Raw genomic sequence first — 14,973 nt, 5'->3', positions numbered from 1 at the left:
TTGTATAAAGCTTTCATAACTTGAAACTTGCTTCTCCATAATCATTCCAACAATATTCCATGAAACCAAAGTGCCTTGCAAGCATTTATCATCGAAAAACTGCTTCCAAGTTCTCGTCTATGTATTTCCGTATTTTCCTATACTTTGCAGTGATACTGCATGAAAATGGACAGGTGAATTTATCCCAGGATTGTTTGTTACCATGTAATGAAGGAAATAGTTCTGGTCATGCAATTTATGTTGGGGCCCAAGTTTCTTCGTTTCCCAAATGAAAATAGCAAATCCCATTAGAAAGGTGGCAAGTAGAATATAACATCTGGATCACCTTAATCATGGTCAATGTTTGATATTTCAAAAATCTTAACATCTATTTTGTGAGGAGTTGGGGGGAGCATGCATGCATGCATGCTCATGAGTGTGCACTGTTTTACAGGAACATGTTGAAGAAGGTAGAGCCAGTCTCTACCAGTCTGTGATTTCCAACAGCAGCAAGGAGATGTCTTGTTACTCAGATTTTCCATTCCCAGAAGATTATCCAAACTATGTGCCAAATTCTCTATTCCTGGAATATCTCAAAATGTATGCAAAACAGTTTGATCTTCTGAAATGCATTCAATTTAAGGTGAGACATAAAATATCAACTAGTAGTCAGGAAGCATTCTCCTATTTTCTATTACCTCTCTGTACATAGCCCTAGGTTCTGTAGATGAGATATTGAACTGGCAAGATTAATGATACCTTTTCTAAAAGATAGAGTTGGTAATGGAAGTGTAGAAACCCAATAGGAACTTTGAATATTGTAAACCAATCAGGGAACCCATTAGGAGGAACTTGAAAAATCCATCTTCCTTGAAATTTTTGAAAAGGAAGGAGAGGTAGCAATGCTTCTTGGTTTAGTGGATAAATTTTTGCTTTCAGTTTTTTCTTATATTATTTTTTAATATAAAAATATTTCTTGGAGATGGGGCAGTGTTTGCCTTGCTTGCACAAAACTCTGGTTTTGATCACCAAAAAAAAATATATTTCCTGAATCAGAACCTCGTACTCATGGACATATATTCTCGGTGCAAAATATAGATTACTTAAACTTTGGACTATTCCCAAAATATTCAGGCTATAATGTTAGCACTTTTCAATAGCTCCCTAGATCTAGGAAAACTTCAGCAGCATATTCTATAAGACTTTTCATAAGCTAAGATACTTGGGACCAAATTTATGTTTTCAATGATAGATAATCCATGTCTCTATCAGAGTAACTATTGTTCAAGAAAGAGCTCTATGAAAAATAAGGTTTCATAACAAAAAAATAACAATAAGAGACATCAGAAACCTAGTTTATAATCTTGGTTCTAACACTTACCATGAGAATTTGAGCAAATCACTTAAAATCTATGAATGCTGCTACCACTTCTCTTTGATGCCCCTCCATAACTCCAAGCTTAGAAAACTTCCATCTAAAAAATCATGGTTAGTCTGTAGTCTGACTAAAAGTCTAAGATCATGCTTACTAATTATGCTTTACTAATTAGAACTTTAAAAAAATCAACTGGCAAATCAGTCAACAATCCCTTAAAGGAAAACTAGACAACTGTGAATCATGTCTCTGATTTTTTTTTTTCAGACCAAAGTGTGCAGTGTTAAAAAGTGCCCAGATTTTGCTATCTCAGGCCAATGGGAAGTGGTCACGCTGCATGAAGGAAAACAAAACTCAACCGTCTTTGATGCTGTCATGGTCTGCATTGGTTTTCTCACCAACCCTTTTCTACCACTGGATTCCTTTCCAGGTACAGCATTTTCTGCAAATTGACTTTCAATTATCTCAGGAGAACCATTGTGATATGTAGTCGGTCTGGGGATAAATTTCTACGTGCCTTCATTAAATAATTAAAGTTGTGAGATAACAGGTTTTTTCCAACCAGCACTTTTTTAAATCAGCAAGCTTTTCACTTTCAAACAACCTATGAGAACAAAAGGAGAACAGTGGAGAACTTACTAAACAGTTTCATGCTTCAGTAAGAGTCATTTAGCAACAGACAGCACTTGAAAAGTCTTCTGAAATGGGATTCTCAGACAAGTTGCTGCTTCAGCAGCAGTTACACAGTGCCAAAGCTGAGTTTAGAGGACACAAACATCCATCTGTAAATAAAGGAAAGAGTAATTTGGATTTTTGCTGTTTGGTTTATATGAACCTAGCAATTGACCAGATCAAAGGTTTATGGCAGTAGGAAAACAGTCAACAGGGAAATGAATCTTGAGAGACAAGTTAAGACATCTTTTGGTCTCAGTTTCTTTACCTAGCTTTTGCAACTATGATTCATGATAATCTATGCCAAATTTCAATTGGATTTCAACTCAAGGGAATAGAATACACAATCCTTTGTTTTATTTCACCACAGTAAGCATTCAAAAAGTTAAAACTTAAGGAACCTTTTTTTCCAAATCATGTAGATATGGCCTCGAGTGATCTCAAGACTAATCTTAAATTAAGCTCATAAACTTCCAGTGGTCCTGGATCTACCACAGAGGTCACTCAAGCCAGGTCAGATTAGGATAAAACATATCCTGAAAACTACCCTAGAACTGAGTCATTGAGCTGAAAAGGACCAATTTTAGTTTCTTTCCTAATGTGGGAAATTTTTCTCCAAGATCCCCAAAAGAATCTCAACAGTCTCTGCTTGAACACACTCAACGATGAACTCTTGTCATTCACAAGGCAACACAACTCTTTGTGAGTTCTTGCCTGCAGAGCAATGCTCTGAGCAGCCACACCTTCCACTCTCAGGAAGGAGTACCTGGTATGGTATCATCCCAACAGTCTAGAAAGCTCTATGGCATGAAGAAAGCTGTGTTTATTCAGTATTTAAGTATATTATACTAGGTACTAAGAATATAGAAGTAGATAAGATAATATATAACTAGTATTGAAAGCATAAATAGAGTTTTATGGGAGCCCAGTGTAGCACTCACAGTCTATCTATGACCTGGAGTGACACAATACTCATGTTCAGTAAACTCAAATATTTCCCATAGTCCTGGATCTGCCCCACAAGCAACATCACTAGTTGTGTCAGATGGAGATCAAGCCTACCCTGGAAGCACTAGGCCAATGAGCTCAGTTTGAGTAGAATGAACTTAGAACCCGGAAGGTATAAATTCTAAGCTACATAACTAGCTAGTATGTAATCTTTAGCCTCCCACTTCTCTTTTCTAAGGTTGATTTTCACTCTTAAATTGAGAAACTTGAATCACCTTACCCCAATCACATGTATCACAAATCAAACAAGGAGGGCTCTATGAGACTTGAAGTCCTTCTTAACGTCAATTTACCGGCACTACCAATTTGAAATTGCTGGCTATAAGATTGTCAAGGAGCCTTTGAGCTCTAAAATTCTGTGACTCTAGACTTGAAATGGTGGTCTTTCAGCCCCACTATCCCCTCCCTGCCTCTGCCTTATAGCAGACTTGCTTAGTCTGTATTTACTCCCTAGGGTGGTTGTTAACCATGACAAAACTTCAAACTCACTAAAAATGCTCAATAACATGGACCAAAAATGCTGGAAATAACTCCTAAGGAGGTGGTCCAAAGAGTCTTAATTGTGATAATAAGTATCACAGCTTAAATAAATGTATAATCTCTCAAAATAGCTATTTTGGCCTTCACAGTATTGTCAAAATCTCTCCATTTGCCTTTGATGTCTCAATGTGGTTTGACACCAACTGCCTAAGATATCTAGTTAGCACAGTGGAGGTAATCCTGGTGTCACTAACATGACCTTTTTTTCTCTTCACCAACTCTGGCTGACTCAGCAAACTCAGCCTGAGTTATAGTCAGTCACAAGGTAGACTTTGAGCAAATTTCTCTAACACATAAATCTTTATGAACACACACTACATTTTATTTATCTATTGCCCTCATATCATCTAGCACAGTGCCAAGCACATGGCAGATATCCCCAAAAAACTGCTGAATAGAGCACTAACTCATCCCTTTAACTCCTTTGCTCTTGCTTCTTGTTTGTGAAAAGCTGCACAGTATATATAAATGAAGTCTTAGTAAATATGTCTTTATGCCACAATATTTCAGCTTAGTAGTTAATCACTCAGTAAGTAAAACGAGTGGTCTATCTAGTAAGATAGAGTAATTACCCATCTTTATCCATAATTAAATGGAGTGATTAAATATTTTTAAAGCTTTTTATTCAGAGTTCAGAGTTTCTCAAACCTGAGGATATTAGTAATAGTAACGTAAGTCATGTTAAAAGGATGATATCAACTGAAAAGTATTTATGCGTCATTCACTGATCCTATAAATTCTCTATTTGGTTTTGTTTTTCCATAGGTATAAATACTTTTAAAGGCCAATACTTTCATAGCCGACAGTATAAACATCCAGACATATTTAAAGACAAGACAGTCCTTGTGGTTGGAATGGGAAATTCCGGCACAGACATTGCAATAGAGGCCAGTCATGTGGCAAAAAAGGTACCACTTTCAATGAGACTTAATGAAGAGGTGTAGCTTAAGATTCACATCTCAAGCAAACAGTGCTTGACACCATCATGATAAATGTTAAAGGAATAAAACAAGAGTTTTAAAGTATTTGTATTGGATGCTCATAAATTTTACTATGAAATCCAATTGTTGTCTTTCCTCCAAGATCAACTACTCTGACTTTTTTTTTGGACAGCATAGCTGATTGAACTTAGGGCCTTGCACTTGCGAGGCAGGCACTCTGCCACTTGAGCCATGCCCTCACTCCTTTTTGCTTTAGTTATTCTTCAGGTAGGGTCTTGTATTTTTGCGCATGGCTGGCTTCAGGCCAGGAATTCACTTGCTTATTCTTCCTACATAGCTGGGATCACAGGTGCATGCCACCATGCCTGGCTTATTAATTGAAATGGGGGTCTCACTAACTTTTTATCAGGTCTGGCCTCAAACCACAATCCTCCCCTTCTCGACCCCCTAGTAGCTGGTATTACAGGTATGTACCACTGCACCAAGCCAATATTTTTAGCAGTACTGGGGATTGAACTCAGGGCCTTGTGCTTTCTAGGCAAGCTCTCTATCACTTGAGCCATGCCCAAGTCTCTGATTTCATTTTTTCCTAACCACCCAACAAAAGCCACAGACCACATCTCTTCTTTTACTCAATCCTATAGGTCAGAAAATCCTGGTAATTTCTCCTTGTGAAGGTCTCCCATTTGCCCTGTTCTTTCCTTATTTATTGCCACCACCCTCATCAGGTCCATTCCACCTCACACAGAGTCTATTGAATTGCTCTTCTCATAGAACTGCAAAAATGGCCAATATTTACTGGGATTACTCCTTGTCAAGCACTGTACTAAACAGTTATGACTGCATTTCTTAACCATTTAAACAATACCTGAAAGTAGGTACTATTAGTACCCCTGAGTACAGATGAAGAAACTAAGGTTTAGAGAGGTTGAGCAAACTTCCTAAAGTCATACCACTAGCTGGTGGTAGAGCCAGTCCTCAAACACAAGTCTCTTTAACTCAAAGCTCCTGCTCCAAGTTGGACGTGGTGGCTCATGCTTACATTCCCAAATACTCCAGAGGCAGAGTTCACAGTTCAAGGACAGCACTGGCAAAAAGTTATTGTGAATCCATCTCAACAAATAAGCCAGGCATGTGGCACACACCTATAACATCACCTACACTTGAGGTGTGAGGATTAAGGTCTGAGGACAGCCCTGGGAAAAAAACCACAAGACCCTATCTGAAAAAATAATTAAAGCAAAAAAGGGCTAGAGGAATAGCTTAAATGGTAGAGCCTGCCTAGCAAGCTCAAGCCCCTGAGTTTAAACTCCAATATCAAAAAAAACCTCATGCTCCTAATTCTGCCCTTCATCCTGGAACCTCTATCCACATTCCATCCTTGCACTTTCAACAATCCATGCAAACCCTTAACCACCAACAGACAAGTCCTCTGAAAAGCCTGTTCTCACATGACACTTTCATATTGAAAACTAGTAACTCCCCTTACCTGATAAAGATAATAATAGGTTGCTGGTATATTAGCCCTGCATCACAGAGTTTAAAATCTCATTTAAACCTTTACTTGGTCCATCACATACCCTTACACGATCATCTGCAGTCAAAACGATCTACTCCATGGCCCTTTCCAGGTCTTTGTTTCTTTTTTGCCCACCTCATCCCCCTCCCTTCCATGGTGACCTTTCCCTTCTATTGCAGCCAATACATTTCCAGCTATCTCACCCCAACACAAAGTGATCTCTCCTTTTCAGGATTTGTGTATTATCATAATTTACACTCTTCAGTTGGCATGCTTTGGTTCTTAGTATTGTTAATTACCTTTTATAGTATATGTGTTCTTTACAACCATGCTACAGACTCATCAAGAGCCACTCAGCAAACTAGTATATATGAGTTGTTGACTTTGATGTGCCAAACATTGTGTGAGACTGAAGACACACAACAACAATATTAAGATCCCCACTCTCATGGAACATATAATTGTGGAAAAACCAGATGGCAAGTAAATAAGTGTAAATAATTAGACCAATAATTGAAAGAGTGAAAATAGTTGTGAAGAAAAAGGATTGGAGTGTAACTTTGATATTCCCTTCTGGAAATTAAAAAAAAAAAAAAGGACTTGATGGCTGATTCATTAATCAATATACTGATTGATTGATTGATTTGAAGACAATCAGCAATTTGGTGGCATTATTCTGAAAAAAGAGAAAGGAGCTCCTGAGATGAAAATCAACACAGCTCCATCCACTATGATCACCACACACACATGGGTAACATATAATTTTCATTTCTCTAATCATTTGGAAATTTCTTCAATAAGAAAACATATTCTGGCATACATCTTATCATTTCTATACCAATGAAGAAGCTCCCCTTAGCTTAGAACATAGTTCTTATCTACCAAAATGTCATATCTGATTCTGCATTATAACAGAGAGACAGGTTCAGTGCAAAGAGCCAAATAGCTCGTGTGAGAAGCACTGATGGGCCTGAGCTGCTTACTACCACATTTCCAGTGTGCTGTATACTGCTCCATGGTGTTATAAGGTCAAACCAAAATATTGACTCTGTGTCTGTGGCCATCATGCCCCAGTATGGTAGGAGAAAAAGCAATCTGCTAAAGTTAACTGTTTTGTATCAGCAAAGTAACAGATGGCTGACTAAATTTTTTTCTTTTTAAACAGTTATACAGGAAATACCTTGTTGTATAGGTACCAAAAAAAAAAAACCATATTAGCTCAATGAATTCAGATGCTGATAAACTCAGTCAATCTAACTTAACAAAAAAAGAAAAAAAGATATAAAATAATTGTTATGATGAATTTTACTGTCAGTCAGTGGTTTGCATTGAAATTATCTTTGTAGACAACTTCCAATTTCTACCATGCCCTGTCCTTACTTCCTTCTATTAATAGTTAGAACACAAAATTGCAATCACCTGTTCATTGTCTTCTTCCATAAGACAAATTTCCCTATGGCTTGCCACAGTATTTCAATCCTGGAAGTGTTCAAGAATATGTCCTAAGGCATTTAATACTCTACATCTTCAAATTATTATTCCAAAACAATAACTTTTAAAATAGTAGTCAAAATAAAGAAGACTATCTTGTCAGGTATGTATTTTGAGAGTGGCAGATGTAGCAATGGCTTTCAGTTCATGACACCTCTCACATCTCTTTGATTGCTTCCAGGTATTCCTCAGCACCACTGGAGGGGCATGGGTAATCAGCCGAGTCAATGACTCAGGATACCCATGGGACATGGTGTTCACAACACGATTTCAGAACATGGTCAGAAATTTTCTCCCAACTCCAATTGTGACCTGGTTGATAGCAAGAAAGATGAATAGCTGGTTCAATCATACAAATTATGGCTTAGTACCAGAAGACAAGTAAGTATAACATATCTACCAAAGGCACATACAAACCAGGTAATAACATGGCAATCTGATTGAATATAAAATATTCTCATACAAATTTACTTGATAATGACAGCTAGCTGTTCTTAAGTGCTCAGTAAATGAAGTTATGTGATTCACCTTGCCAACAACTCTTTAAGGTAAACATTATTATAATCTCCCATTCATTGTGGGAAAACAGAAGCTTATCAAAATTTAGTCACTTCCCCTAGCTCCTTTAGTAGTAAGCTCTGTGACCCTGGCAAGTTACTTAGGCCTCTGCTGCAGCAACAAAAGACAAGGATTTGTCCATAATTTTGTTGACAAAAGCAACACATTCATGTTATTTCATTGTGCTGGAAAAAAGGAATCCTATAGTTTCCTTTCACCATCTTTCTAATGGAAGTGGCTTCTTGACTTTGTCAAGATGACCTTGATTTCAGTCTGTCCCTTAAGTTACAACCTAAGAATTACTTCATCAATAAAAAACCAAAAGTGTTACTTCCTCCTTCATTAGGCATATGGAGGAAAACCCATTACCAGGTAACACTGCAGCCTGGGGATCTACCCAGGTCTCCCTCTAGACACCACTATGGACCAGTGGCCCCAGGCCACCACTGCGGACATGCAGACCTCTCTCCATTACTTCCTTTTTTTAACCTTTATTTTTTTTTATTGTTTTTATATTTATTCATATGTGTATACATTGTTTGGGCCACCTCTCTCCTCTACTACCAGCCCCACTCCCTCTTCCCCTCACCCCCAACCCCTTTGCTTCCAGGAAGAACCTGTTCCGCCCTCTTGTTCTCCAATTTTGTTGAAGAGAAAACATAAGAGATAATAAGAAAGACATAGCATTTTTGCTAGTTAGAGCTACAAATAACTATAGAGAGATTCCTAGTGTTGCTTCCATGCACATGTGAATTACAACCATATACTTCTACTTTCCTCTCACCACTTCTGTCTATTGTCCTCACTTTTTTCCTTATTTCTCTTCTCTCTTCTACCTCCAGGCTTAAGGGCATTGACTCTCCCACTATAACCTTTTCTAAGTTTTATCTAGCCTAGATAATGGCTCACAGTAATGAAGAATTAAAATCCCTTCCCTCTTTGACATAGTTAATCCTTTATCACTTCCAAAGTTTATTTTTTTGACAGATACTACCTATGAATTACAAAATTTCTCATTTATCAGTTCATATGTGTATTATCTTTTGTCATATACAAATTAAAAACATAGACAAACACCTTTGTCTTTCCTACAAAGTTTATATTTATATGAATACTATTTCATATACTCTGTCCTTTTACAAATATCCTAAGGATGCAATCGTTAATATCCCTACTATATAGATGAATAGAAGGAAGTCCACAAGGATTATAAGACTTGACCAAGCTCTGTAAAGTATAAATAGTTGGAAAAGAAAACACTGTTTTATCTGCTTTAACACACCATCTCTTCCTTTCTTCCTTCCTTCCATACAGGCATGGGCCACCATGCCTGGCTTCTTTCTATGCATTCACCATAACCAAAAATGGCTTACCTTATAAAAACATCAACTCACAAAGTAGCAAGTTTTGTGATCCCAAAAGTATAGCCAGAAAATTATTCTGTCCTTGTTCCTTTTTGAAAATATATACATTTTCCTTATACAATTGCTTTCTAGGATGAGGGATTAGATAGTTTCCAGCAGTTCTGATCAGATAGGGAAGTACTGGTCTCCCTTGTAGACCTTCAGCATGAATCTATCTCTCAAAAGACAGTAATAGATGAATGCTGAAAATCAGCAAGAGAAACAGAAATGAGAGAAAGCTCTAGTTTCCTCCTCAGCTTCCAAATTCTACTATTTTATAGCCCTTGGGCATTATGAGTCCCTTCTCTCAGAGGTAACTTCTCCCAAGACTGGCAACTCTTGTCCCACACCAAGAAAAGAAGGGAAAAGAGGAGAGAAGGCTGACTGAATCATTCACCAGCAGGTCTCTTCCCTATCCATGTTTTTGTTCAGGACTCAGTTGAGAGAGCCTGTGCTAAACAGTGAGCTCCCTGGATATATTATTACTGGGAAAGTGTTGATCAAGCCAAGCATAAAGGAGGTGAAGGAAAAGTCTGTCATATTCAACAATACCCCAAAGGAAGAGCCCATTGATATCATTGTCTTTGCCACTGGATATACCATTGCTTTCCCCTTCCTCGATGAATCTGTTCTGAAAGTTGAAGATGAACAAGCATCGCTATACAAGTATATATTTCCCCCACATCTGCAAAAACCAACTCTGGCTGTGATTGGCCTTGTCAAACCTTTGGGCTCCATGATACCCACAGGAGAAACACAAGCTCGATGGGTTGTTCAAGTCCTAAAAGGTAAGCACATGAGAAATAACAGGGCATATATTTTTGTATGCCATGTGGTTTTTGGATACTGGAAATTCGAGACTATCACCTAATTCCTCTTTTGAGCAATAGAATCTTTAAAAAGCAGGATCCATTCAATTGTCCACTGAATTATCCTATTATACTGACTTGTGCTGTCACCAACACAAATGATAAATTAGTGATCAAAAAATTATAAGCAGGCCAGGTGTGGTGGCCCATGTCCTTAATCCTAGCACTTGAGAGACTGAGGCAGACGAATCATCGAGTTTGAGGCCAACCTGGGCTACACAGCAAATTCCAGGCCAGCCTGGATTATATAGAAAGATTCTGCTCAAAAAAAAAAAAAAAAAAAAAAGCCAAGCACAAGCCTGTAATCCAAGCTATTTGGGAGGTCAAGAGGATCCCCAGCCAGGCAAAGTTAACACAAGACTCTATCTAGAAAACAAACTAAAAGCAAAGGAACTGAGGGCATAGCTCAAATGATAGAGTGCTTGCCTCACAAAGATGAGGCCCTGAGTTCACACCCTAGTCCTGATATATATATATATATCAAGAATATATACACATTCTTGCTACTTTGACTAAATCAGCTGGTTTATTCAGTTAGCATAGTTGCTTCTCTTTTCAGTTGGTGGCATTATTGCCAAGAACACGGATGAGTAGCAGGGTACTAGAAATGAAAGATGAGCAGTACAAAAGCACCTAGATCTGAAGTTAAATTGTATTTTTGTTTGTGTTATAGGTGTGAGCATGTTACCACCACCAAGTGTCATGATAAAGGACGTTAATGAAAAAAAAGAAAACAAGCACAGTGGGTGAGTGAACGACTTAGGCATCCTTTCTGAATCATAACTGAAATCAGTAAAACAACAGCAGAGAGGTGAGAGGTATATGGATAAAAGCGTATCATGTGAGACTTACAGGAAAAAATTGGAGAGCCTGTTTAAGGACAAAGGCAGTAAAAGAAAATCTAGAAGTTTTAATATTCCCAGAACTATCACTACAGACCATAGTCATCTAGCATGACCTGGAGTTTGGTTGTGATTGAGTACAAATGACCCTTACTTCCATCCATCCATCCATCCATCCATCCATCACATACATTATTCCATTCCTGACCTGCAATCAAAAGCAAACAGTTATGCTTGCTGAAAGCGTCTGTTCATTTACTCATTCAACAGGTCTTTGTCAGCCCTGCTGTTTTCATTCAGGTTGCTGCTCTAAAGTAGGAGTCAGCTAACCGTGGTCTGTGGGCTAAATCCACTGATGGGGTTTTTGCTTTTCATTTTGCAATACATGAAAATTAGATGAAATTCAAACCAAAGTAGTCATAAACAAAATTTTGTGGTAATGTAGCCATATTCATTCCTTGTCTATTGTCAACACTGCTCTGGTGTTACCATAGAAGAGTCAAGTAGTAGAGACAGAAACTCTATTAGGTCCTCTGAGACTATACTATTTACCAGTTGGCCTTTTGCAAAATATGTTTCTTGGTTCCTGTCTAGAGAAGTTTCCACATGTGCTTTGCTCTGTGGCTGCCACTCACGAGTCAGGGATAAGAGAGAAGGGAGATGAACAGCGAAGAAGAAGTTTCATGTTTCATGGCCACCCAATCTGGCCCCCCAATCAACCAACATACCTCTAACTTTATATGCTTTATTTTTTTACCTGTTTTTCTGTTTGGGGCTTTGATATAAATTTTCATTTAAATAACAAAGAGGTTCTGTGGCAGAAAAATCTTTTTAAATCACTGCATTTAAGGAACTTATCACTACTCTCATTCAAATATCCTCAGAGTTCAAGTGTTGATCTATCCTTGTCATAGTGCCAAATTCTAAAACAAGAAAAGCATTTTAGATGTCTCTTCTTTACCCTTAAACTGCAATATGGTTTTATTTTTTTATGGAACTCTAGTCTAATAGATGAAGAATTAAAACTATTACAAATGTAAAAATCTTGTCTTGAAGATGAGTTGACAATTCTAAGGACTAATACTAGTAGTACAGAAAATTTCACTGTATGTATTTTTGTGGTTCTTCAAATTATACAAATGAAGTAATAATTTAGCTTTAAGAAATCGAGTGAGACCATTAGATAGCTATGGACATAAAGGGGAGAACCAGAATCATTCCAAATATTGCAACAGTATTTGTTTGCTTTGAACAAATGTTCAAAGTTTATTTTATTCTAAGATAACCATTATGTTATCTCTTTGCTTCCCCTCAATCTTTCTTTTATAAAGGTTTGGCTTGTGCTACTGCAATGCTTTACAAACAGATTATATTAAATACATAGATGATCTCCTGACCTCCATCAATGCAAAACCCAATTTGTTCTCTATGCTCCTGATGGACCCACGCCTGGCTTTGACCCTCTTCTTTGGCCCGTGCTCATCATACCAGTTCCGCCTGACTGGCACAGGAAAATGGGAAGGAGCCAGAAAGGCCATCATGATGCAGTGGGACAGAACACTGAATGTCACCAAAACTCGGATTGTACAAGAATCCCCATCGCCCTTTGAAAATTTGCTTAAACTCTTTAGCTGTCTGGCTTTGCTGGTAGCTGTTTTCTTGATTTTCTTATAAGTACCAGATCATTTAGATGGCTTTTCAAATGTACAGAGTACAATGCTCTGACTCCTTTATTACAGCAACACTGCCTTCACAGTTATAAACCATGTTCAGATAGTGAAGTCCAACCCTTCCTCCCCAGGTGACCCCAGTCTACCCCTGGTACTCCTGAGCCTTTCCCAGTACCATTATGTCTAATACTAGAGGATGATGACTGAAGACTCTGTGCACTTGAAGTGTTGAGAGCTTCCAGGTCCATTTTAGGAGCAGCACTGTCCTTGGCAGCACTGTGAGCAGTCATAACTCATTCCCATAAAAACTATTTTTACCAATCTTAACTAAACCTCCCTACCTCTTAGAAGATTGATTTGCACTAAAATGGTTCTCCTATGGTATTAGCTGACTAAAAATAAAAAGGAAGAAAAACCTAGGAGCTGATTGTTTCAAGTGGTCTTTGTTCTCTTTTTATGGGTTGGGAAAAAAAGAAGCATATAAAAGGATGGGCAGTTCAAGTTGTTAGCTTGAGGTTTTCCAAAGGAATGTACTTGCCTGGGAAAGCTCATTCCCCAGAACCTTGTCTATAATAAAACCAATGCTCCATCTGGTATTATACTAAAGACTCAAATCACATTTACTCCACAGAAACAACTACCTTGGCTGGGGATATAGCTCAGTGGTACAGCATTTGCTTAACATGCCCTGAGTTGGATCCCCAGGAGAAGAAGAAGGAAGGAAGGAAGGAAGGAAGGAAGGAAGGAAGGAAGGAAAAACTAGAGCCAGCCCACCTCACAGTTACATCTGATGAAGATGCCATGTACCAGAGGAAATGAGCCCTCAGTTTACCTGGTTAATGGGCTTAGATAGAAAACCTCACCTCAAAATAGGCCCATGGATTGAGTTGGGGAGATTAAGAAACTATGGAGTCAGGTAAGATTGAGCTCTGGAGGTCAACACAGCTACAGATACATCACTTCTCCTCCACTTTTGTCTGCTCCACTACATCCCCAGTATTATTTCACTTTTCAACACTCCTCCTGGCCTATTTCACTTTATAGCATAGAAATTTATAATGAAAAATTATCCCACAAAATTCAGTCTAGATTACTTTTGGAACTGCTTTTCTCTCCATTGAAGCACAGCTGACATTTTATCACTCTTCATGAAGCTGCTGGCAGTTGGGGTGGGGATTGATGCCCAATGTGAGACAAGGCCAGGGAGACACCCAGGCCACATTGGCAAACCACAGGATGAAAGGTGAGCTGAATCTTATCTACTGATCTAGGAGACTGAATCTACAAATCAACAGTGGCCAGAATATCTAACAGAACTCTGACCTATAACAGTGTCGCAGTCAGCTCAGAGCAGCCAGGACTTGGGCAATGAGTACCAGTTCTTCTAATTTTTGCTCCAGCTTCCAATTCTCAACCAACCAAAGAAAACCAAATAAGGTCCCCATGCCAGTCTTATATGATGTCTTGCTCTTTGGCCGAGTTCCATCTTCCCCATACAAACAACCTCCAGTGGGAGTGTACTTGAAACCTTCTCTTTTTTTTTGCTTTCAAAAATTTTAAAACAACAATAATTCCAGCTACTTAGGGGTGGGGGGAGCAGAGATTGGGAGAACTGCAGCTCAATGCTAGCCCAGAAAAAAAGTTAGTGAGACCCCACTTCAACAAACAACCTGGACATGGCATCACACACACACATCTGTAATTCCAGCTGCATGAGAGCCACAGGTAGGAGAACTGTAGTACAAGGGCTTGTCTGGACAATAGTGAAATTCCTCCTGAAGAATAAACTAAAAGCAAAAAGGTGGGAGCATGGCTCAAGTGGTATAGTGCCTGCCTAGCAAGTATGAGGCCATGAATTCAAAACTCTAGTACCACCAAAACACAAAAACAATAACAAAAAATCTCCCTTGCCTTCCTTGAATCTAGGCCAAACATGAGTGGTAGTGGTTAAATCACTTTCTATAACAAGCTCCCTCTTCATTTGCTTCAACAATATAAAACACACATCCTGTAAACTGGTAATGCACCTAAAGACTGAGGTGGTAATGATATTCTGCACATTTGTACTACTAGAAAATAAATAATGTGCCAACCATTTTCTCATTT

At 38.4% G+C, this 14,973-nt stretch overlaps 1 protein-coding gene across 7 annotated transcripts in view; it reads left to right on the top strand.

Moving 5' to 3' along the window:
- Fmo1 (flavin containing dimethylaniline monoxygenase 1) overlaps positions 1–13,286 on the top strand; it is a 31,052-nt gene extending 17,766 nt beyond the window's left edge. For 6 of the 7 annotated variants that reach the window (XM_074047508.1, XM_020170028.2, XM_074047507.1 and 3 more), the window contains 7 exons: positions 434–622; positions 1,622–1,784; positions 4,340–4,482; positions 7,707–7,906; positions 9,919–10,274; positions 11,029–11,101; positions 12,529–13,286. In XM_074047508.1, the coding sequence (XP_073903609.1) occupies positions 434–622; positions 1,622–1,784; positions 4,340–4,482; positions 7,707–7,906; positions 9,919–10,274; positions 11,029–11,101; positions 12,529–12,871 (1,467 nt within the window). In that variant the 3' untranslated portion in view covers positions 12,872–13,286. Of the gene's footprint in view, positions 1–433; positions 623–1,621; positions 1,785–4,339; positions 4,483–6,371; positions 6,514–7,706; positions 7,907–9,918; positions 10,275–11,028; positions 11,102–12,528 lie in introns of those variants that run through there. The other variant, XR_012438838.1, reaches the window with a different exon arrangement.
- The last annotated feature ends 1,687 nt before the right edge of the window (positions 13,287–14,973 follow it).

The sequence above is a fragment of the Castor canadensis genome, chromosome 11, assembly GCF_047511655.1.
Source record: "Castor canadensis chromosome 11, mCasCan1.hap1v2, whole genome shotgun sequence".
In the NCBI taxonomy this organism is placed as follows: domain Eukaryota; kingdom Metazoa; phylum Chordata; class Mammalia; order Rodentia; family Castoridae; genus Castor; species Castor canadensis.
Note: the sequence above shows the minus strand (reverse complement) of the source record. Positions and strands in the feature narration are given on the sequence as shown.